The following is a 24,348-nucleotide window of genomic DNA, read 5'->3' on the forward strand; positions in this document are numbered from 1 at the left end:
GGCTGCGGGCATTGGTCTCTGCTCAGCTGCTATGGGGTTGTGAGCAACCAAGCTGCAGAGCTTAGAGCTGCTTGCCCTTTTCCAAAGCGAGGAGTCAAGCTTTGTTGGTTGGCATGTTTCCTCACATGCTGCCCATGAAGACATTCACTGTGACAGGAGATCACTGAGGCCAATGACTATGCCCACTTCAAAAAAAAGCAACAAATATTTATTTAAGTGGGCCTTCCAAGTGATCTACCAGTAAATATGCAAAAATATGCAAGAGCCATGAGGGAAATGGAAGAACACGGCTTTGAAGTGTTACAGCCTACCCTGGCCACAATGTTCATGAGATATTTTTAATGGCCTGGTAGCCCATCATGGAGGTCAGCAGGTTTTTGAGCACTTTTTCCAGATGAGGCAGCCTTGGCCCATGCTGGGAGACTGAGCTACATGAATCTTGTCCTTAGTCTGGCAGGTTCAGCCTGAAACCTCTTTACATAGCTCACATCAGACCAAGACAAAACAAATGCTCCCAGCTCAGGTGTTAAGCTGATTTAATGAAAATCTTCTTTGAAAACAACCTCAACATCACATCAGTGAAGGTTATTTTTTAAATTGGGTGGCTGGAAAAAAAAAAAAAAAAAGAATGACCTATAAGGATTTCTATTTAAAAAAATTTTTAAATAGTTGGTGAGGAGTCATCTTTGGGAAATGCCTAGTAGCTGGCTCAACGTGGGTCTTCTGTCTGCCTTTGTGTGTGGGTACATACTGTCTCAGTGGATATGTGTGGAGTGGAAGCAGTCCTGCTCTGTAGGTCCCCTGTGCTCAGGTTTGTGTTTGTGTACTGGGAGCGTTAATGAGAACAGACTGCCTTTCTTTCCCTTCGTTCCCCAATCCCATCTGTTCAAACAAAAGGCTGAAAGGGAGAGAGAGCTGAGACCCTGCTGGTCAAGAGGGGATGGATAATAACACATATCCTTGGGCTACATTTCAGCACATGCAACCCTTTCAAGCTGTGCTAAAGCTTTTATTCAGGCAAGAGAAAGAACAACCAATATAAAATAAGGATTTTTTTCTTCTTTTTAGAAAAGCTGCATCAGACCTGAAGGATGCTACATTCCATTCTTTCCCTCTAATGTTTTATAATGCTGGATTATTTTAAAAAAGGGTCTAAACCCATACCGATTATGTATTTGTGTGTGTACAGACAGAGCACAATATTGGGCTAGAGTGAGTGACATATACAGAGGGGCCAGGGATGGCTTAGAAAGTCAATTTTCACTCTGTTTGCACATGGTAACAGTTCCAGATTCGTGTAATTAACTATACATCAAAAGGGTGTGAAGGAAGATATATTCCTCTCCACCTTGGGGATTTGATAGGTACTTTGCAATTCACAGTTAACCCCCCATTCACATCTTTGTCATTATGGTCATGCCAAACAACTCATCTGAAGATCAAAACAGCTTTCTTGGGGGCTGTAACAGCAAGAGAAGCACAAAAGATGGCACCTTGAATCCCAGAGCAGGTACCGAGTGGCAGAGAGGGATGCAGCCCTTGATGGCGGTGCTGGTGTTCAGCCCTCTGCCAGCCGTTCCAGGGACGTCAAAATGGTTTACGGGAGAAAAATGGTCTCAAATGCCATTAGTTTAATGCTTCATAATGTCGTTATGTCTGTTTTAAATGCAATCACCAAGCTCAGGGGACACCCAGGACTAAAATAAAAGAAGAGGAAAAGCGCTTCCAGAAATGTAACGATGGAAAAGGAGGCAGAGAAATCTTTGGTGAGTGAAGAAATGAGATTCACTTGTTCTTTTCCACTGAGCAGGTAGCACATGTGTTATTGGTATAGGACAGCTAAAGGGATATTCATCATGAGAACTGATTGCACCCAGGTTGTAATAAATACACCAAAGTAGCATAATCAGTTGGGAAGCAGAGGAGAGTTTTGCAAAACACAAGACCTAATCCTGGCCAAGATTTTCAGAAAGAGTAATTTCAAGTGAGATTTCTAGCGTTGTGTTAACTGTCTTTGCCTCATTTTCGGAAGTGGCGCACAACAGATCCCACCAAATGTATCCATCATCCCCATCCAGCAAGTTTATTAATGTGTGTATGGGTGCCTAACTCCAGGATACACTCAAAGAAAGGCAGCCAAAAAAAATGAAACATATCAAAACGAGTGAACAAGTTGAATCTGATCTGTTCAGACTAATAGAAATGCAAATAAATAAATTGGAAAAACAATGAGTACAAGCAGTGGTTGTGCTCATGCTAGCTTTAGGAATCTTTCTAAATGTCTCCTATCTTATCTCAATCACACAGGTGGAGCTGTTTCCTTAGGGATGAAATCCTACCTTGGTTGATATCTCCCACTCCAAGTGAGGGAGGTACACGTTCCTTTCAGACAGGAGCTGTTCGATTTCAGCAGTCATCAGTTATTCTTCTCCAGACAGGTATTAAACAAGGTGAAAAGGATCATAGGATGGTCTAACATTGCTCCTTTGTGTCTCTTTTCTTTGGAATCCTAGCAATTGGGGGCAACCTGTTTCTATGCATCGATGCTGGCAGCTAATCTAATGTATAAAATTTACATGAGCAGCACATCCCCTCTCATCTCTACACCTCTTCTCACAGGGCATCCATCTCACACATAGGTTGCACCCTCTGGCAGCCCTCATGTCTGTCATTAGAAAGCAGACCCTTGAGCCTGGCCTAACTGTGCACCATTGATGTATTGCAGGACAGGCCTCTGATGAAGTCATTCATCAAGCAGCCACAGGAAGTGATTTCTGCGGATTAATGTGCTGGTAGGTGCATGCAGAGGTTGAAAGAGGAAAGGTTTGTGGTAGTAGCTGGCTTACTGAAAAGACAGAGAAATTAATGTGGAAGAAATAGGGTCCTTAGCATTGCAGATAGGTACAGATCAATAGGTTGTTGCTTTCTGCTCTTGTATTTGCTTTCTTTTACAGCTATTGATAGAAAGCAAGAAAAAGGAGTGCTCTCTACAAGGCCAGTTTTAAGAGTCTGTTCCCGGTGTTTCACAAACCAGCCAAATGTAACTCTGCAGGCTGAGATTTGCCATGGTGGATGTCTCTGGTAGTTTGGGTTGAGGGAGCTGAGTTTAATCTTGGTAGGAGGCTACAGAAAAAGAAACAGATGTATTGTAGTTTAATATTGACTAGCAGTGCCTTTCATTGAGAAGATCTAAAGTTTCTGTGGAGCAGAGATTAGAAATTTGGCTTGAAAGGAGCTCCACTGCAGGGGATATGACTTCTGTCATACTCTGAAAAACTGTCCCAGTTTGGCCAGATTGTGAATCTCCAGAGAAAACGAGATTAAGTCTCTTTGGCACTTGGCGATAGAGTTTTGTCAGTGTTTAACAGCTGAATTTCCTGTCCATCCTTGTTATGTATGACCACAGTGCCTGACCTATCCCTGCGGAGCACAGCCCTGAGCTGCATTTTCCTTGGAATGCGCTTTATCATGTGGGAGTTCCTTGGTGATGGGTACCACAAGTGCAGACTGTGGGAATACAGCTGAGAGGCACACACAGAAAAGTTTATTTTGCATTTCATCAATGGCTAAATGTGCAGCCAGATGGACTTAGAGCATCAGGAATCGCTGAGTAAGGGGAAAAGTCAATGAAGTAGGTATTTGCTGTCACACATGAAAGAGATAAAATTCTTCCATTAGTTCCTGATGTGAAACAAATAAAAGAAGCAGAATGTTTTTAACTGCAGGCCATCACAGACATTTTTTGTTATCCTCAAATATATTACCTGGATGTGATGTATCAGCAGGCTTCCGGCAAAAGGTTTTGTGTCCAAGTTTAGGACAAAACTGGGGGGGAAAACCTCCAAAGGACCCCCCCAGAGAATAAGCCCCCTCACAATTCCTCCCCCCATTGGGCTCGGAAAGAATTTTACTCAGTGGGAAAAGTGGAAAAAACCTATTTATTAACAAACACAAGAAAAACACTTCCTAGCACCAGGAAAGTACAATCTCAGATGACAAAAAACATTTTCACCAAAGTGAGAGACAGTCGCTGCTGGGAAGGGTGAAAAAGTTTCTTTGGCAGGCTCCAGAGGCAGTCTCTGATGTTGAGGTCCCGTCCGGGGCCGGTACAGATCTTCGAGATGAAGGGGAGGGGGTGGGGTGGGGAAAGCAGCAGCCAGGGCAGCAGCAGCAGCAGGGCAGTGGCAGCCGGGGCAACAGCAAGCTGGGGCAGAAAACAGCAGGGCAGCAGCAGCAGCAGCCGGGATAGCAAGCAAGCTGGGTCAGCAAGCAAGCTGGGGCAGCCCAGGCAGCCGGGCAAGCCAAGCAGCACAGCCCCTGGGGCGCCTCCCCCGGGTGGTGGAGAAACGGCACCGGCGGCAGGCAGCTCCATGCGAGATGTGGGGGCAGGGAGAGGAGCAGACACAACACCAACCCGGGACATTCCACCCCTTATCCCACACTGTGAACGTTGACACATGATTGGGATATATACTCACTAAATACAACGTAAAAGCTTTCATCCGACTTGCTCAAACCTTCAACACTTACACATTTCCTCTCATTTCACTTACTCAGTCCTTCAACACTTACATATTTCTTTCTGTCTCATCCTACAATCAGATCTCCCTGTGGTACACATTGTGTTGTTCCATCTTCCTGCATTATCCACCACATGCATCCTGGTCCTTGTGCAAAGACAATCCCACAAATGGGTTTGCCTGTACTCGAGGCAGGATTAACCCATACTGCCTTTCCTAACAAACCTCTAACATGGGCCACTGGGACTTTATCTCAATCCACTATATTAAGGGAGTCAGACTGGGCAGGACCTGCTCGGTTGATGGAACCTCTGGTGTTAACTAACCAAGCAGCCTTTGCTAGATGTTGTTTCCAGTTTTTAAAAGACCCCCCACCCAATGCCTTCAAGGTGGTTTTCAGTAATCCATTGTACCTTTCCACTTTACCTGCAGCTGGTGCATGGTAGGGGATGTGGTACACCCACTCAATGTTCCCTAGCCCAGGTGTTGACGAGGCTGTTCTTAAAATGAGTCCCATTGTCTGGCTTGATCCTCTCAGGGGTGCCATCCCTCCAAAGGACCTGCTTTTCCAGGCCCAGGATGGTGTTGTGGGCTGTAGCATGAGACACTGGATAAGTCTCCAACCACCTGGTGGTGGCTTCCACCATGGTCAGCACGTAGCGCTTGCCTTGGCGGGTCTGAGGCAGTGTGATGTAGTCAATCTGCCAGGCCTCTCCATACTTATACTTGGACCATCGCCCCCCATACCAGAGGGGCTTCACCCGCTTGGCCTGCTTGATGGCAGCGCACGTGTCACAGTCGTGAATAACCTGAGAGATGCTGTCCATGGTTAAATCCACCCCTCGGTCTCGTGCCCACTTATAGGTGGCATCTCTGCCCTGATGACCCAAGGCATCATGGGCCCATTGAGCTAGGAACAACTCTCCCTTGTGCTCCCAGTCAAGGTCTATCTTCAACACCCCTATCTTTGCAGCTTGTTCTACCTGCTGATTATTTTGCTGCTCTTCATTGTATCTACTTCTGGGGACATGGGCGTCTACATGCCGAACTTTCACAGGTAATCTCTCTAATCGAGTAGTGATGTCTTTCCACTCTTCAGCAGCCCAAATTGGTTTTCCTCTGGGTCTGCTGCATATACAGGTCATCGGCACACAGATATCTTTGTGCCACGCTATCCAGAACATGTGCCCAGAGCCTTTGAGGGTTAGCCCCCCTCATCATACCTTGATCAATGACCGGATCATGATATAGGGATCCCAAATGTCTCACTTCTGTGCCATCTAGGATGGTAGCCTCGCCTGCTGCATCCCAAAGCCGGACCAGCCAACTAATTATGGATTCATCAGGCCGTCTTGTATAATCTTTTCTTAAACCACTAAGATCTTTTAGGGAAAGGGACTCATTATTGGTTTCTGATCTCACACCAGTTGCTTTGACTCTTGATTTTATATCAGGAGGCATTGAAGGTCCTTCTCCTGCATCCTCATCATCATCCTCCACTGGCCGATCAGTCTTCTTTGTGCACTTTCCACTCTTTGTACTAGTAGCCACAGCCATTGGTTGAAGCTTACTGTCTAATTTTGCCCCTGTCCTCGAGCCTGGGGTGTTAACTACAGCCTGAGTAACTGGCATAATAGCTACGTTATCTCCCTGCTCCCTTTCCTTTGTTTGTTGTTCTACACTATCTAACAGGGTGCAATAAGCATATGCCAGAGCCCAGCTCACTGCAGTGATTTTTTTTTCCTTAGGGTCATCCTGACACTTCTCTCTCAGGTATTTTGCAACCTCGACTGGATCCTGAATCTGTTCAGATGGGAAGTCCCAGACTATAGGGTCAGAAAATTCTTTTAGAATTTGGCCCATGTTCTCCCATTTCCCATTCCACTCAAGATTCCTTCTGCTTGGCTTTACTCCTAAACCAGGAGTCTCACCAGCCCCTCTGGAAATCTCAGCCTTCGTTTTATATAAGCTGCAGACAGTATAGAAAAAACTTACTAAATTAAATACCAGAAAGATGGTTTCCTTAACATTCAGGGAGAACTGAACATTTTCTAACAGAGATGTAAATGATTCAGAGGAGAAGAAGGAAAATAAAGGCGAGAAGTCCTCTTTGCCTGCTTCTCCTCTAATAAATTGAGTGCACAACAAAAACCATGAATTATACATCCCTGAAGTAGATTCTAACATTTTTATAAAACTCCTGCAAATCATCACAAACAAGTCTAGCCCAATAAATATTTTGGTTAATACCCCTTTAATGCAAAAACTACGTATTAGGGACAACACCGGGGGTATCTCCGGATAAGAGAACAAGCCCAAGGACCACAGGGGTATTAACACTTCAAAAAGCCCTAAAGACCAAACATACAGGCAGGCTTCCACTCCAAAAGCCATTATGGATTCGAAAAACATACCAATGCCAACACAAACAATTGAAAACAAAATATTATTAGAGTAAGGTTTTTTCCACTTTCTCTGGTTTCCCCATACGGGCCACCAAATTATTTGTCCAAGTTTAGGACAAAACTGGGGGGGAAAAACTCCAAAGGAGCCCCCCAGAGAATAAGCCCCCCTCACAATTCCTCCCCCCACTGGGCTCAGAAAGAATTTTACTCAGGGGGAAAAGTGGAAAAAATCTATGTCACGGTGTGACTTGAGTTTGCCAAACCTTAATATATTAATTTATTTTAGAGACAGGACCCAGGAGTAGAAACAAGGCAGGCTTAAAACTTAGAAAGGTACAAGAAGAAATTTATTAATAACACAAAAGAAAAAAAAAATATTCAGAATAAGATCCCTAGATTGTTCCCTCCTCCCCTTCATTCAACATTTCTTACCAACAAATGTACAGAGAGCACTTCAGTCAGTGATACATTCAAATAATCAGTTCAGTTCACTTAAGAGAGAAAAGTCCCTTTTTCGTTATGGCTTAGGGGGGCGTCTTCACCTTCACAATCCACATCCGCCCAGGAAAATATTGCAGATTATGACTTTCCTCCCATTCTGTCACAGTCCTTCCAGAGCTGTGCAATGGGTTATGTTGCACACATGGGGTATTACTTTTTAAAGGCAGGCTGCTGAAAAACAAGATTCTCTTCATCTCCTTCACTATCAAATATCTCTGTCCTTATTGCAGTTCCAGAACAGAGAGAGCTCCAAATTTCCAAGGCAAAAAAGTCTTCTTCTCCACCCAAACCTCCCCAAGTATATTTCACAGTTTAAAGGAATTTTAGTGAAGTCACAATCCCCTTAGCCCACAAAAAAGGTTTTCAGCTACTTATCAGTTTGCATCTTTTCAACCTCTTCCCACCAGAAACTTTATCTTCATTGCGCTGACTTCTGGAGTCTCCAGGCTTTATTTCTTCTCATTCAGGAGAGCTCAGAAAAATCGAGGATCTTATCCAGGCATAAAGAAGTTACAATTGTATCCAGATCATGAAGAAACAGCATGGGCAGGTGGAGGCCTCCTCTCTCAGAGCGAGGAGGGGAGGGGGGAAGGGAGAGCCTTTGGTGGCTTTGCTCGGCCATGCCACGTGGAGAGGGGAGCTCCGGAACTCCATGTGGTCAGAGAGGGGGGGCCGAGACCATGCGGCTGGGCCGGGCCCCCCACCAAGCCGAGGCCAGGGTCCCAAGCTGGGCTCCCCGCAGAGCCGGGGTGCTGAGCCGGGCCCCCCGCAGAGCCAGGGCACCGGGCTGGACTCCAGGCCGAGCCCAGAGCCGGGCCGGAGCCCCCGTCTGGGGACCAGCACCCCTGGAGACCGGAAGCCGAAAGAGAGAGAGCAAACCTGACCCACTGTGATTTGTGAAAGCAAAATAACCTTTCATTGGTCTTCCAAGCTGCCCATCACCAAATCAGCTCTCAGATTGGTGGCAGCAGCCCACAGGGGAAGCTCCCAGAGATGGGAGAGCCCCTCCCACTTCCCAGCCTCATGGAACTTGCCCTGAGGTGAATCCACCCCTCCCCTCAAGCACGTGAAACCAACACAACCTATTTATTAAGAAAAACACTTCCCAGCACCAGGAAGGTACAATCTCAGGTGACAAAAAAACATTTTCACCAAAGTGAGAGACCGTTGCTGCTGGGTAGGGCGAAAAAGCTTCTTTGGCAGGCTCCAGAGGCAGTCTCTGATGTTGAGGTCCCGTCCGGGGCCGGTACAGATCTTCGAGATGAAGGGGAGGGGGTGGGGTGGGGAAAGCAGCAGCCAGGGCAGCAGCAGCAGCAGGGCAGTGGCAGCCGGGGCAACAGCAAGCTGGGGCAGAAAACAGCGGGGCAGCAGCAGCAGCAGCAGCCGGGGTAGCAAGCAAGCTGGGGCAGCAAGCAGCAGCGGCTGGGCAGCTGGGCAAGCCAAGCAGCACAGTCCCCGGGGGCCCCCCCACCCCGGGCGGGGGAGAAACGGCACCGGCGGCAGCTCCATGCAGACAGCGAGATGTGGGGGCAGGGAGAGGAGCAGACACAACACCAACCCGGGACACTTTGGAAAAACAGAGTGTTTGTTGGCAATATGTTCAGCACCCTTTCCAGGAAATATCCTTTCCTTCTTCTGACATTCAGGTCATGTTTCATATCTTACCCTTCTTCCTAGGAAAATAACAGCAAGATTGATGAGATTAAAATATTTAGGTCTGTAGCGGTGATATTTGGATGTGGAAAGCATCATACAAATATCATGACTGGTGATTTGGAGCAACTTTGGAAAAAGCTAGAAGTTCCAGATGAACTAGCAAAACTGTCTGATTCTTATGGTGGAAATGGTGTGCCTGAAAGAAAAGTTAATACATCCAGGTAGGCAAGAAATATATGTTTAAAGAATTACATCAAAGGTGTTCAGGAACTGAAAAAAATCAAAGAGAGGAGCCAAAGAAGTTTCATGCTGGCATCAGAAGGTCAGTGGCATCAAGGAAGCTGATTAAGCTTGTCAAATATCCAGGGATAAGTAATAGAAATAGTAGGATTACAATGAATGAAATAGTAAGATTGCTGTAAATGAAACATGAACAAAAATACTAGTTTGTGTAAAACCACAAGAAGCAAAAAATAGAGCAAGGGTTGTTAGACTGGTCTATGTTGAGCATCAAGGGTATGGCTTCAGTGATCAAACTGTAGACACTGAGGAAGATGCTATTTATGTCAGGCCTGGACAGGGCCCCAGCGCAGACAATTCCTCAGCAGGTACCAGCTCTGATAAACAGGAGTCTTGCAGAAAGGTTGCAGCAGATTGAATGTGCCATTGTTCTTCCCATTGTCCCAAAAGGAAGGCAGGCAAGAAACCATGAGATGCTCAAAATTAGAATTCAGAGGTGGTGTGTGCTAGCTGTGCCTAGGGTTTATGGAGGCTGAAGTGAACAAGACTGTGAAGCAAAATCTGCTCCCATAGATTCTCTGAAAAAGTATACAGGACCCATTCCAAAACCAAGTAATTGTCAACTAGCATGAGGGTTCCAAATGCATGGAAGCAATTTTTCCCTGGATACAATATACCTGATACCAAAATATTTGTACTTCACAATCTGTCAGACTGGGTACTAAAGTACTTACTGAGGATGGACACAGATCCAAATTTAGACAGATGATTAGCACTGCTTCAGTTCCGAGTAGTACCTCAACAGGGTAGATTGTCACATGGTCAGTAGGAAACTGAAGAACAAGAAAAATCCTGACAAGAACACTGGGAATCAGAGTCCATGGTGACTCTAACCTAGGAAAATCTAGCATAAAAATAAAAAAAGTGATATGTGATTCATGGACTTGAGAGTTGCTCTGATGCATCCTTATAATCAGAGGTAAAGTTGTAAACGGTGAGTTTAGCCCTGCTGTTATGGAAGACAGGTAAATACATCCAGTGATGAAATAAGGAGCAGCTTCTCACAATGTAAGTGAAAATAAAGCTGGAATGATTCACGCTTTATTCTGGAAGGGCCTCAGACAAAGGATCTCACAAGGAGGCAGTTGATGTTTCGTGATCACCACAAGCAAGCTTACTGCTGCTTGCCAGCCATGCTATTGCTCTCTCAAAGGAGACATTAAGACACAATAGATTCAGCATTGTTGAATTAGCTAATCCAGGGTGTCACTGGATATTTCTGCTTTTTGTAGGTATTTTTACAAAGACCTGTGCTACAGGGATGTCAAGCAGGGATCCCATTATATGGTGAAGACGAGTAACTGGATTTTGTGACAATCAAAGCTGTGGTGCAAAGCATATGGAGGCTAAGGTCATCCAGTACCAGTCCCTCCAGGAGAGAATGATAGTAACCTCCTTGCTTCTGAGTGCTTGCTAAAGGTTGCAACCTTTTATTCACACTCCATAATTAGAAACAGTTTCTGCTCTCATAAAGCAGTGGCCAGCCATAAAGCAAGGCTAACCCACAGCTCTGGATCAAAACAGCCTGGGATGTTGATCTGTTTGAAAGCAGACTCCTAGTTTGGTGGATGAATCTAATGCCTTAACAAACTGGCTGACTGCAGATGGGCATACACAGGCTGCTCAGCTCCCTTTTTTGTCTCTTTCAGATGTCACTGCTAGGAACAGTGATTAAATCCCCATGTGACTACTCTCAAACAGTAAGAGCAGGTCTTGTTTCTCTGGAGGCACGTACCAGAGTGGCTCAGTCACCACATGACACTGAGAGACCACCTGTGTTAGCCAAGGATTTAGATACTTCTCATGGTGGGATGAAGCTAGATGGGACTGGTCAGCTTTACAGACAGAGTGGGACTGGGCAGGTTGCAAATTCTCCTGCTGTGTGGGTCAGATCCTAATACTGCTGACAGAGCATTTGCAGTCTAAACACGTAAAGGGTGGAAAAGGGAAGCATATGTTGTCTCCCAGGAGGATGTGAGACACAGAGAAATACCAGACTGGCTGTGAGATTCAGAGATTTAGAGAAATGGCTTTGCTGGTGTCAGTCAAGCTAGAAGTTGCATCTCTTAGAGAAACTCAAGGAGCCACCATACAAAGGAAGAAGACAAGGTGTGGATACTTCTCTGAGCGTGACAGTAGTAGAACTTCCACATGACAGAAATTGCCCCACTGAAGATGCTATTGTTTGGAACTCAATTATTTTTTACAAGCTTCTTACAATCCACCTAATCATCTTTACCTTAATGTTTTTTTTCCTTTCTACATTGTAACATAAAATCAATTTCCTTTCAATTTACTTCAAATCTATCTGCATCCAGATTACTGTAACTTGGACACATGGTAATTAAATGCAGTTGATCTGACTAGACAGGCAGTGAATGCTATTACAGTTTGTTTATGCTAGCAAGGAATGCGGGTTTCTCTGTGCCATCCCACCTGCATGGTTTAACCCTACCCTAGAGAGTGTGTGTTAGCCCATGTACAATCTTCACCATGCATTTGGTCCTTGGTTCATGGAGTGACATTGGTGATTAATGCTCCTTGGGTATCAGATTCTGAGATTTCAAAATATTTGTCACACTAGGATCTGTCTCAATAGTTCATACTTTGTCAGTTCTCACCTGAGCCTCTCTTTCTGGTGGGGGAATTTAAGAGGCTGCTGAAAATATCTGCATGTTTTAAAAAAGATACAGGGGTTCAACCCTTTGGCTCTACAATGCAGCCTTGTGCTAGAATCCCTGTGTGTCTGATAGGATTTGACCCTGGTCTTGGCCCCATATAACACTGTATTCTGGGAACTTGTGAAATATGTACTCTGAATCCCATTTTATGTTGTACTTTCACCTTTTGGATGATACTGAGAAGCAAATTGTATGGATGTCTTGAAATGATACAGAGGAGGTATTATGAGTGTCTGTAGTTCAAGCATGCACTGTAAATGCACCCCTGAGAGGTGCTTTAAGAATGATTCAAGAAAAGGTCAAGTGAGGTAAATTCACCTTTACAGAGTAAGGTTCAAATCAGTTAAAATCTAGAATACTGTTACAAGGCAAATGGAGTAGGAAAGTTTTGTGCTAATTTACTTCACACATTGTCGGAAGATACTTCATGGATTAAGAAAGCTGGGACGTCTCCCTTAGAAATCCTTTGTCACGGATGATTCTTGTGTGGAGAGCACTGAGCTGGAAGAGACAAGGGGGCTGCTCTACAGTTTTTAAAGACATTTTGTTTGAAAGCAATGCTTTCTCTGATAGAGACTGAACTAGTGATTGTAGCCTTTGAGACATATGTCATATGATTACTTACAGCAAAGTGACTTTAGTGTTTAAAGATAATTTCTGAATCTCTGGATCCTTTTTGTGTTCTGTGTCCCCATAAAAAAAAAAAAAAAAAAACAGATCGAGTGCCCCTGAACCACTTTTGAAGACTCCATTCCTAGCTGGTCAGCAGGACCTGGCTCATACTGGAGGTGGCCTCTGGTCACAAGATTTAAGCTGGTCTATACTGGGATTTTCTGAATGACTACATATGGGGTCTGGACTGTTTGTTTGTCTGAGACACCTTTGATCACCCAAAAAAGCTCCAGTGGGATGAGTTTAGAATATGATTGTCCATTCCCCCCATAGTTGATGTAAACCACTATTTTCACTCCTCCTCTCTTTGTTACCATTTTAACTTCTCCTTAGTTTTCCTTGTTTCTTCCTCATTTTTGAGGCTTGAATCTAAAGTGTGTCAAAATTTACTAGGTTTTGATGACCACAATGGCTGCATCTAAACTCTCCAAGTCCTTTCTTCTTTCAAACACTTTGCTAGATCAATATTATTTAAGGTCTCCAGAGCTTAGATCTTCTTGGGGCAATTCAAGCAATATAAGAGGTTGTGACCCCAACTAATAGGACCTACCAGTTCAGAAGGCAGTCCTGCCAAAATAAAGTCTTAAAAAATATGTTAGGACAAGGAGACTGGGTCTGAATTCAAGGCAGGCCCCATCCTACATTGGACCATCCTACCATACCATGATTATCTTCAGGATCCTTCTTAGGATCGGTATTGTGGTAACAATCATAAATAACTCCTTTGAGATCATGGAACCTGCTATTAAGCTTACCTTTATGTGTTTGACATGAAACTCCAACCCTCTGACTTTCAGGAAAACCACATTTGTTATGCTTATTGCCTCAGGGAACAAGTCCTCCTCCCTCCCTATCTAAGAGATCATATTTATCTTGCCACATTGGCCTACTGAAGACTCACCTTACAGACAACTTTTGTGGACAGGTTTTGTGTTCAGGTCCAAAGAGACCAAGGCTTGAAAGATTCTGGCATCTGCCAAAGATCTATTTCCTTCAGACAATGAAGATGTAGACTAAGACAGACTGAAAATCCATATATCTCAGCATCCCAGTGCAAATAGGAGCTAAAGCAGATGCCTGGGGAATATCACAATAGCAGAGGTAAATGTGATACTTCCTGCTAAAGGTCTGCTTCCCTTCAGCCATTTGTGGTTTGAGGAGAGCCTGAGTTGGAAAGACCTTCTACACATTTAGAACTTCTGAGCAGATTTCTATTTTGTGAGCTTCTATCCTTGAACTTGTACAATATTTTTACTTTCACAACATCCCGAGGAAGGAGTTCCACAGTTTTACTGCACATGGTGTGACAAGACATCTCTTTTTGTTTGTTTTGAGCCTGGCATCCAACAGTTTCATTTGACACCTCCTGGTATCAAATTACATTGGATGAGACAGGGAACAACTGATCCCTCTCCACCATTCCCAGAAAGCCATATGATGACTTTCTATAAAATCACTGCTGGCTCAGTCCTTTTCACTTAGTCATTTGCTGTATGGAAGCTATTCCATGCTTTGTATTACCCTTGCTGCCATTCTCAATGCTTTTGGACTTTTATTTTGTTCTTACTGAGACTGAATCACTGAACTGCACGTGGAATTCAGGATACAGACTTACTTTGGTTTTATGCAATGGCATAATGATGCTCTCTGCCGTGCTCTCTACCTGTTCTGTTCTGTTCTCTCAGTGTTGATAATAATACCTTATATTTAGTTTTCTTTTTCCATGACACAAAGACCCAAGCTGATTTTATCATGAAGCAATATATCATAGCTACAAGATCTTGCTTCTGTGCTTGGCTCAGGACTGATCAGTTATATGTGAAGTTAGAAATGTTCTTCTCTGCATGCATCACCTTATCACTTTATTTAATTTGAATTTCTTGTGCTATTTTATCAGTCTCAGTCATTACTTCTTCAATTTTCATGGTCAGTCCTTGTCTTTATTATCTTGAATAAGAAAAGTCCAATACAGTTTTGTGGCTCTATTCTATACAGATGATTTCTGGGATATGCTTGAAGCCTGTCTTAAATCTTGAAATTGCTTAAGGGTCTTCTGACCCTTGGTATTGGGAATATTGGGTATGATATGTGGGAAGGAGCTGTCTTTGAATGCTGTGACTGCACACACTGGAATTCTGCTTTCTCCTGCTCTGCTCTGTTCTGTTCTGCATTTCTTTTCTTTCTTTCTTTGTTTTTACCTTGTCTGTGAGCCCTCCCTGAGCTCTAGACTTTATAAATCTTTATGCCACTTCTATGGACAGAATCATTTTGAGCAAGGGGACAGAGAATTTCTCTGGAGGATAGATATTATATGACAAACCCCTTGTCTTTTGGTCCTTGAAAAAATCTTCCTTTGCCAATCCATCACTCTCACCATGACTAAAGCTGTGGTGATCTCTCCTGAGTAGTTTTGAATGTTTAGTTAACAAGTCCTTCCATTTCCCTTCCTGCCTGGTTCTTGTCTGTTACTGGACTGAACTTGCTTTTAACCCCCGAGTGAACTGCTCCTTCTGATTTTGCTGGAGCATTTTCTCCCCATCCACCCATACCAGCAGCTCTTCCCAGCCGCTCATATCCTTCTCCTTCCTCACACTTCCTGCTGTCATCTTTTCCTATATTTGCTGCCTGCCTTTTCAGATGCCTTTTGTTCCTCATTATGCCCTGGTGTAGACCCCAGGTTCATATTACACCCCACCACCCTTATGGAAAATCCTTCATGTTATGCCCAGTCTGATCGATGAGGCTCCTCCACCTATGCGACCTGGCTTCTTCTGCCCTTCATTCACTACATGCTACATTTGCTTTGATTTAAGCACTCCTAATGGCACCTTTTTTCATGCCTTCTCCCTCCTCTGCATTCTTCATAGATTTTTCTCTGATCATCTTCTTGTTTTAGTGAGGAATACCAGAACAACTATCACCTGTTGCTTTCTAAGTGACTCTGTGCCCAGCCATTCCAAGAGCAATCACTGCATCCATCAATGTGTGTGTGCACTCATATCTAGGAAAGTTTGGGTGGAAAAAACCAGCAAAAACAAGGTGGAGGGTGGGGTGGGGTAGATGGGGGTCTTTTATCAATTTGTTAAGAATGCCTTAAGCAAATAACTGGATTTGAGAAGTGTAAGTTCTGCAACATTACCTCTCTCAGATCAGTTGAGTAGAAGTCTGCATGGATGAGAAGTGAGACACCAGCCCTGAGCTGGAGCACCAAGCAGCTCCCTGTGAGAGCAAGGACTGGCTGCACTGCAGGGCATGGACTGGTGAGATGGCAGAGGAGCAGAACCACCTCTGCACAGTTGTGCCACTCTCCGGAAGCCGGAAGGGCAGGGTTGCTGTGGGAAGGCCAGAAGGAGCAGCTGGAGGGAGGGCGCAGGAGCTGTAGTAAGATCTGGGCTGTGAGGACTTGGTGGAGAGCAGTGGTGGGCAGAGGAGCCTACTCTGAAAGGGCAGTGGAGGTGACGTCATAGAGCACAGCCGCACGTTGAGAAAAACAGCAACTTTGTTTCTGCTCTTGTGTCTGGAAGGGGACAGGGTCTGAGCTCTCTTTCATTTTGAGCCTGAGTTATTCCAGCCCAGTGACTCGATTTATTTCTGTCTCTGCTCCTGACATTTCTCTTTCAGGTGGCTGCTGCATGGTTTTGGGTGGGGCTGTGAGCTGGGGCGACTCGTGTTTTCAAGCTCTTATCGGCATCAGTTTGATGTTCTGCTTTGCTTTTCTGTCATACGGCATCCTGCTCCCCTCCCCTTCCTCCCCTCCCTCTGCCGGCTCCCAGAGGAGGCGACAGACGGTCCTGTAATTTGGTTCCATTCGCTCGACTGGAGCAACACCTGCCCCCCTCTCTGGGGACAGGAGGGTCTCATCCCTAACCGTGCAAGGAGCCAAAGATGAATCTGAAACTCACATGCAAATAGAGCTCAGGATAAAACAACACGGCCATTCTGGGCAGGAAAGGCAAAATCCGTCACCAGGGGAAGAGACAGGAAAAACTAAATCTGTTCTGAAGAAATAAATAAGAAGCACCAGGAGATTGCCTTTTCGTTCTGGGTTTGTTGCTATTGTGGTTATTGATCTGTACCACCCTGGAGAATAAACTGAGAGTACTGAAAAATAATGGCTGATATTAGAACACATTTATTCACCCTAAAAGAACTGGGTTAATTGGGCTACAGGATTTCTAGATGGATAGATATGCGAAAAGATAGAATGTCTCTGCTATTTCTTCACAGCTGTATAATGGAAAAGATCCATTTCTTTGTTGAGTTTCATATACAATATCCTTTTCAGCTCCCCACCCCCATCTCTCTCTCAAACACACATGCACTCGCTTTGCTAGAAATATAGCAAAGATGGCATCCAAGACCTCAGAATTTGTCTGCTGTAAGTATCAGTGGTCATATCCTACCTGGCTCACACGCTTTTTAACATAAACAATAAGACACAACTTTGTGGCTGGGGAGTAATGTGATCCTGAATGCACAGTACCATGCACTTTGCTGGACAGTGATGGTCCATGGCTAGAAAAATCTTTCTTTTTGTATGGGCATATGTAATAGCAGCATAAATTTTAGAATATAAATTTTATATTTTGGAATATTTTGTGCTCGAGATCTTTTAATCTTTTAGGAAACTGTGTAATACTCAGAAACAGTTCCCCCTTAGCTGTACAGTCCTGTCAAAACCATTATGTTTATCTGGAGGAGCTACTTTTGGCTGGCTGTCTGTCCTCGTTTGTTGTATCAGGGTCAGGATCTATTTCCAGGGTTCAGATGAATGCATTAGCTGCCCTGCTTCCTAATGATACCTAGTGAGTATATATTGCACCATGTCCCTGTGAGTCCATATAGGCCTGAAAATGTGTCTTAATAGATGTTATAACCTGATGTTAGCATGCATTGGATATCCCTTGTAGTGGGATGTTCTAGGCTTATCCATTAGAACTGCTTGCTTTCTGTGAATGCAGGAGATTTCCATTCAATATTTTATGGATTTTATATAACGTTTTATATATTGTATTGAATTCAGGCCTAAAGTCCCTGTTTTAGAGTCAGATAGAGGTCCAGAGGTAGTGGTCTACCTTCTCTGTCTCTAAGTGCACTTTCTTTCATGGTTTATAAGATGAGCTCCTCTTCAGTTGTGAAAGAAAGGTATCTGAATGTAGCTAAAATACCAGGAAATATTAACTGTGTCTCTTCCCTGCCAATTGTTGTAATGGCTGAGTTGATATAAACTTCCATTCAGCAGTTCCAACCCCAGTCCTCCTATAGTATTGTCATTCAAGGTCATTCATTCCTTCATTGCTGAGGGAACATAGACATAGGCAAACTTTTATTATATAATTAGATTTTATTGCTATCTAAGCCAGACTTGCAATGAGATGGAGTAATATTTGTTTACTCATTCTTCATAAATCCAGACATCTGAGCACTTAGCCATGCAGCTTTTTTTTTTCTTTTTGCATAGGCCTTGTAACTTGTGCATACTACTCAGCTCCTTAAGAATACCAAAAGGTATGGAATGTGGGAGAAAAATCTATATTTCTGTTTTCAACACTCATCAACTTCTAGATGGGAATGAGTTTCCTTCTTGGTGCCAGCAGGAGAAATAGAAGTTTAGGTGATGTTATGGTGGGGACAAGATTTAAACCAGGTGGTGAGCTTATGGAAGTAAGATGGGACTTGTAGGAAGAAGCAATTTCTTCCATCAGATAAAACTTGGGAAGAAAAGGACATCTCTTCAGGTCAAGTGCCCTGACCCTTTTGCATGTTGAACTTGAGTTGTGACCTTTTGGATACTACCAAAAGCAAAGTCCTTGGTACTCTATGTCTGAGCACAGACAGGTTCTTTGTTGTCTGAGGGATGGCAAGAATGGAATACCCCACAAATTTTCTGACTTCCTGAGCCTGTTCCCACACATCTCCAAGCTGCGCTCTTCTTTGCTCACAACATAGGAGCCTTTCTGGCTTATCACTTGGGCACAGGATCACATGGCCGGGAACCTGAGACTTGAGCATTATCTCAACCTGTGCCTGACATTTGTGTGAGACCCCCAGAAGGGGAAGTGAAGCCAGGGGGAATGTAGGGTTCACACCTACAGCTGCCAGTGACTGCAGCCATCATACTTCACAGGCAGGTGCTGCAGAGCACTCTCTTCCCCTAAAACAGGCCTTCCCAATGGTCAAGGAGGAGATAATATGCTTATCTTTTCATTCACTAAGTCCACCCAAATTCTGGTAGCATGAATGCTTTTTGGATGGCAGGATTTTTAATATCACTCAGGCAACTGCATCAAACTCAACACAGCACCCTGATACTGAACCTAAAAAATAAACCTGTTCCAAAGGAAGCCAGCTCCAAGGTTGGTAGAACCCTGAAATGCAGGATTTCAAACCTGTGCATTGAACTACCAAACCAGTGTATTCTCCCCTGGAACACAGCAAGTATATTTGTAGGAAATGGAATTAACAGTCTCTCTGAGAGGTTTTCTTCATGGAGCTTGTCAGCTGGTCAAGACTACACTTAATTAAATCACTGTGCAAAGTGTCAGCCATAGGAATGGGGTGGAGGGGTTTTATCTCTCCAGCAAATAATAATGGATGATGAAGCCACCAGAGTCAATGGCAGTATTCAAGTTATAGGTAAAATTAACCCTTTGTGGCAAATGAGAAAAGGGTTTAATAATTTAAATAGTCTCAGGTAATAACCTGTCTGCCATTGAGTCTGTATCTGTTCCATGTTTCAAATTACAAGATTTGGCAATGAAGCCTTATATAAAAGATTATGGTTGAGGTTTTCTAAAGTAGGGAAAGGGCACAAGATTGTTCCTTCATTTCAGTAGAATAAGACCTGCCCAGAGAAGGATCAAAGGTGAATTTAAACAAGAGGAAGAAAACCCAGTGCACTCAGGCAGGACATGTATATTTGGGTGGCAAAGCCAGACATTTCAAAGAGTGAGGCAGCAAAACAGGTGCTTGCAAGCATCAGATTTGATTATACAGCTTGAACTTTGGAACATGTGACCAGATACCAGTCATGGTGAGACTGGGAGAAAGTGACAGCAAGGGTCCTGTGTCTCCATTTGGGCAGGGCAACCGGCTGAAAGCAGCTGGAGCAGGGGAGCTGTGGTGGAGGTACTGCAGTCTGAGTCTCCCTAGGAAGAGGCAGGCAACCTGTTGAAGTGGCCCACATATGACTTGAGAAGTCTTTGCAATCCTTATCCATAAGGTCATCTCTTGTCTGTCTGACAGAAGGACCAACAGGGAAAAATAATTAGGAAAAAACAACTTTTATTTGATACTTTTATTTATATGCAAAACAGCTCACCATTCATGAGAGATATGAAAAACGCATCAGATAGAAACCAGATTTATCTATTTTCACTACAAAATATTGCATTATATAAAGCAACATAGACACACAAAAAAACCCTGAAAAAGACTAAAATCTTTGGATAGCAGATGTGGTTTTTTTCTTTTTCTCATTTGTCCCTAAAATGCGTTTCTTGTTTTAAGAGATTCACAGCAAAGAACATGAAACATTTTCAGGTTATAGAATTTTTTGGTTGTCACAAAGGAAAGCAGTCCTGGATTTACTTTTCTTTTTTTTTTTTCTTTTTTTTTTTTTTTTTTTTTTTTTTTTTTAGGAAAAAATGTCCTTTCCTAAAAATATACCACACACATACACACCCACGCTCACTCCCACACACATGCATATATAGCACACTCACATATACACCCACAAAGAAACTACTTCCCTTATAAACGATTTGCAAAGTACTTTCCAGACGCAACTATAGATCAGAAAAACAACAAGTTTTTTTAAAAAAAACCTCTCCTAGTTAAGTGCTAGTGGTTGTTGATCCCATACAAGGAAAGAAAGAAAAAAGGTCAAGAACAAATGCATTGATACATATAAAATATAAACAGGGAGGGAGGGAAGGTTTATGGTACACAAGTGCAATATAATTGGAGGGAAAAATAAATTAAAAAGAAAAGAAAATGAACACTGTATTGATCCCAACAAACACTCATAAAGTCAAACATAATATTCCACAGGAGAAAGTGTAAACACCCGACTATAGAAACCAATTGGCACGAAGTATCCAAAGTAAAATTGCCACCACTCTGAAAAATAAATAAATCTTGAAAAAAATAAATTGTCAACTCCTTCTACCATAAATAAAAAATAGTTATTTTTAACTGCACCCATGGGTCACACGTTTAAGGTCACAAGTAGATGTTTTTGGATATATATAAAGGGGCACTTGACAGCCTGAAGAGACAATCCAGTTTTACACTTCTCTTCGGAAAGCGGGCTCTCGACCGGGTGGGAGCCCTCCTGGGGGGAGCACAAGCAGCAGGAAACCCCCGCCGCCCGCCCCGGGGAAGGCGCTGCCCGCCGCGGCCGGACCCGGAGCGGCGGGACTCGGGTCCTGGGGCTCCGGGCGTCCATCGGGCGCTACACGTCCAGCACGTGGTTGAGATAGGAGATGTAGCAGATGGCGAGGCGCAGTATCTCGATCTTGGAGAGCTTCTTGTCGGGGGGCAGGGTGGGCAGCAGCTTGCGCAGCTCGGCGAAGGCCAGGTTGAAGGCCTCCACGCGGATCCGCTCACGCGTGGCGTGGGCCGAGCGGTACTTGGCCGTGGCGCGGCGCCGCCGGCGCTTCTCCTCCCGGCTCAGAGGCGGCGGGTGCAGCCCAGGCCGACCCCCGCCGCGGCCCTCCCCGCCGCCGCCACCTCGGCCCTCACCACCGCCGCCCTCGGCGGGCTCCGGGTCGGAGACGCAGCAGCTGAGCGCCTGGGCGTCCGCGCCGCCCAGGGACTCCGGGTCGGAGGGCGCCGAGGAGGGGTGATCGGAGTCGGCAGCTTGGTCCGGGCTAAGCATCATCTTGGAGGGGGCGGAGGAGCCTTCCCGAGACAGAGAAGCAGAGAGAGCGGGTCAGGGCCCCGGCCCCGGAATGCAGGGGCAAGGCGGGGAGCACGGACACTGGCAGAGACACGATGGACATGCCGGTCCCCGCGCCCTGCCCTCGGCGCTAGTACCGCCCGGCCGAAGCCGGGGGAGAGCCGGGTGGACGAGTCGCGGCTCCTTCAGAGAGTACTAATGAGAGCAATATCGGGGATAAACGATACCCCGTCATTTAACCATCCCTTTTCTAGCGTTTGACGGCAGCTCCAGTGGAATATACTTCCTGCCGTTATTCCCTGCGCTTCCTTGGGTGTTGAAGCAAGCTCAGAGAACAATATAATATTATTATTTTTTTTTTTCTTCAAACAAGCTAATATCCAGTGTTTCAATATTATGGTGATTCCTTCTCCCCAGGCTCCCAATTTTATTATTGTCCTTTCTGGCCTGCCCGCTTCTGCTTAACTGTCTCTCTGCAACGCTCTATGGGATCCAGGCTACAGACATGATACTTTTAAATACACAGCTCAAGGCTCCACAAATATAACAAGGCCAGTGGGGAGATTTATTTCCTCAATCCCTACGGGATCTGATGTATATACTAGGCTCTCCCCTCCTCTCTTTTCTCTGTGTTCTTTTTTTTTTTTCTTTTTCTTTTTCTTTCTTTCCTTTCCTGCTGCTAATCTTGCAGATAGCGATTTGTTAGTGATCAAATGGGAATGTTTGGAGAGTTTCCGTTTCCTAAGCGTGGGATTCAAAAAGAAACAAAACCCCAAAGCAGAGGCCGAACTTTTCCATCTCTTTAAATTTTCCCTCCTCTCCCCTCCTTGTGAGAAAAGAGGGGGAGGCTAAATAAATAAATAAATAAATGCGGACGTGCCTTTCAAAAGAAAATTGAATCGTATCTTCTTGCGGCCTCACAGAGCACCATCTGTCATGTAGACAGCAATACAAATCCGAGCGCGTCCGTGGACACACCGGCATGTAATAAAACAATACATCAGGCGACTAGTGAATAACCTTGGACACAAATGTGTGCATGTGTTTGTGTGTGCGCTGCTGGGGTGTCGACCAAGCTGGGGAAGGAGCCCGACAGAGGAGGGAACATCACATCCTCCCTTCCCCCTAATTAAGATTGCAAAGTATTTCCCCATAAAGTTTCCAGGGGAAGTCCCAGTCGGGCCTCAGACCCAGCTGAGAAAAATAAACTATTATTATTGTCCTTGTTAAAAAAAACCAACCAAACAAACAAACAAAAAAAAAACAACCACACAGGAATACTTCCCAGGCAGGGCTGAAGCCAAGCCTCCCCCAATGGGGTGAGACGCAGGGCACGCATGGTGGGGCAGAGGGGCTCTGCCAGGGTCTGAGGCTCATCGCTCCCTGGGGTGCGCAGGGAACCAGGATTGGGGAGTGGGAGAGAAGAGCGCTTCTCTGCTTGGGAAAGGGCCATCTCTTGCCAGGGCCTTCGGAAAACACTTCATCTTCGATTTTTAATAAGGAGTGTTAATCAGGCCCACAAGGCAGGGTAGGGAAAAAAAAACCATTAGTGCGCAAGTCAGGTATCAGTGATCTCGAGGTGCAAAAAGGTAAAGAGGAAACGTTCACCTTTCAACTGGCATCCAAGCAAAGGGGCTTATGCAAAAAACATGCTAGAAGAGGCAGGATTTGCAGGGCAGTTGTATGAAAATGGGCAATTAAAGTGGTGGCTCCTGAAGAAAGTTACTTAGAGGTTTCTCTATGGTGTGTGTTGAATTTTTTGCTTTGATTTGGATTTATCTGTATGGATGGATTTGGAGAGCTGATCTGGAAAGAGGCTTCCCCCGCTATTATTATTATTACTATTACTATTACTATTACTATTACTATTACTATTACTATTACTATTACTATTACTATTACTATTACTATTACTATTACTATTACTATTACTATTACTATTATTATTCTTATAGTAAACCCATGCCCCGTGCTACCTGCAAAAGGGAAAGAAACTGTTAAGGCTGCTTACCTCGGTGGAGTCGTTCGGATAGCCTCTCTTTCCAGGTCCCCTCGCCCCCTCGGCGATTCCTTTACAGATCAAATGACCCTCCGGGAGTGGAGCATAAAAAAATTTAAAAATCAAAATCAAATAAAATTAATTACGAGCAAGAAAGTGTCCTGCTCGAATGGGGAAAGGCAGATCTCATCCCTTGCCGCGGCCTCCAGCGCTCCAGAGATGTTTGTCGTGTTTGTTTGTGGAGTATAAATAACAACTTAAGTTACTTACGATGCATCAGGGGAGAAAAAGCGTTTCCCCATCAAAGTCCTCCTCCGCCCGTTTGTCCGGGGCAGCGGCTGCAGCGCACCGGCGGCTTCGGCGGGTCGGTTTTAGAGGAGGCAAGTGCCACTTTCCCTGCTTCTCTTCCTCCTCTTCCCCGACCGCGATAAATAACAAAAGGGATGCGGCGACAGCTCCGGCACCGTCTGGGATTATTCCCTCTCTCCCGCCCCCACAGCCTCTCCTTCCCTGTGGCAGCCCCGCTGCTCCCGGGCCGGGCCGGTCGCGGGGCCCGGGGCGCGGAGCCCGGAGCCCGGGGCGCGGAGCCCGGCGCGGCGCTGCCGGCTTTGTTCCGCAGCGGCCCGGCGCACAGGCACGCCTCGGGTCGGGGTAACAATGCGTCGCTCCCTTCTTTCTTCTCTATTCTTTTTTTTTTTTTTTTTTTTTTTGC

The 24,348-nt window shown here is 44.9% G+C and overlaps 1 protein-coding gene across 1 annotated transcript; it reads right to left on the bottom strand.

The window, feature by feature from the left end:
- Positions 1-20,071: 20,071 nt before the first annotated feature.
- Positions 20,072-21,632, bottom strand: NHLH2 (nescient helix-loop-helix 2). Its single transcript, XM_056495622.1, has one exon. It carries the CDS (start codon positions 21,617-21,619, stop codon positions 21,191-21,193), a length of 429 nt encoding a protein of 142 aa, XP_056351597.1. The 5' UTR covers positions 21,620-21,632; the 3' UTR covers positions 20,072-21,190.
- Positions 21,633-24,348: the final 2,716 nt, after the last annotated feature.

This window comes from Oenanthe melanoleuca, chromosome 1 (genome assembly GCF_029582105.1).
Source record: "Oenanthe melanoleuca isolate GR-GAL-2019-014 chromosome 1, OMel1.0, whole genome shotgun sequence".
NCBI classification, from domain to species: domain Eukaryota; kingdom Metazoa; phylum Chordata; class Aves; order Passeriformes; family Muscicapidae; genus Oenanthe; species Oenanthe melanoleuca.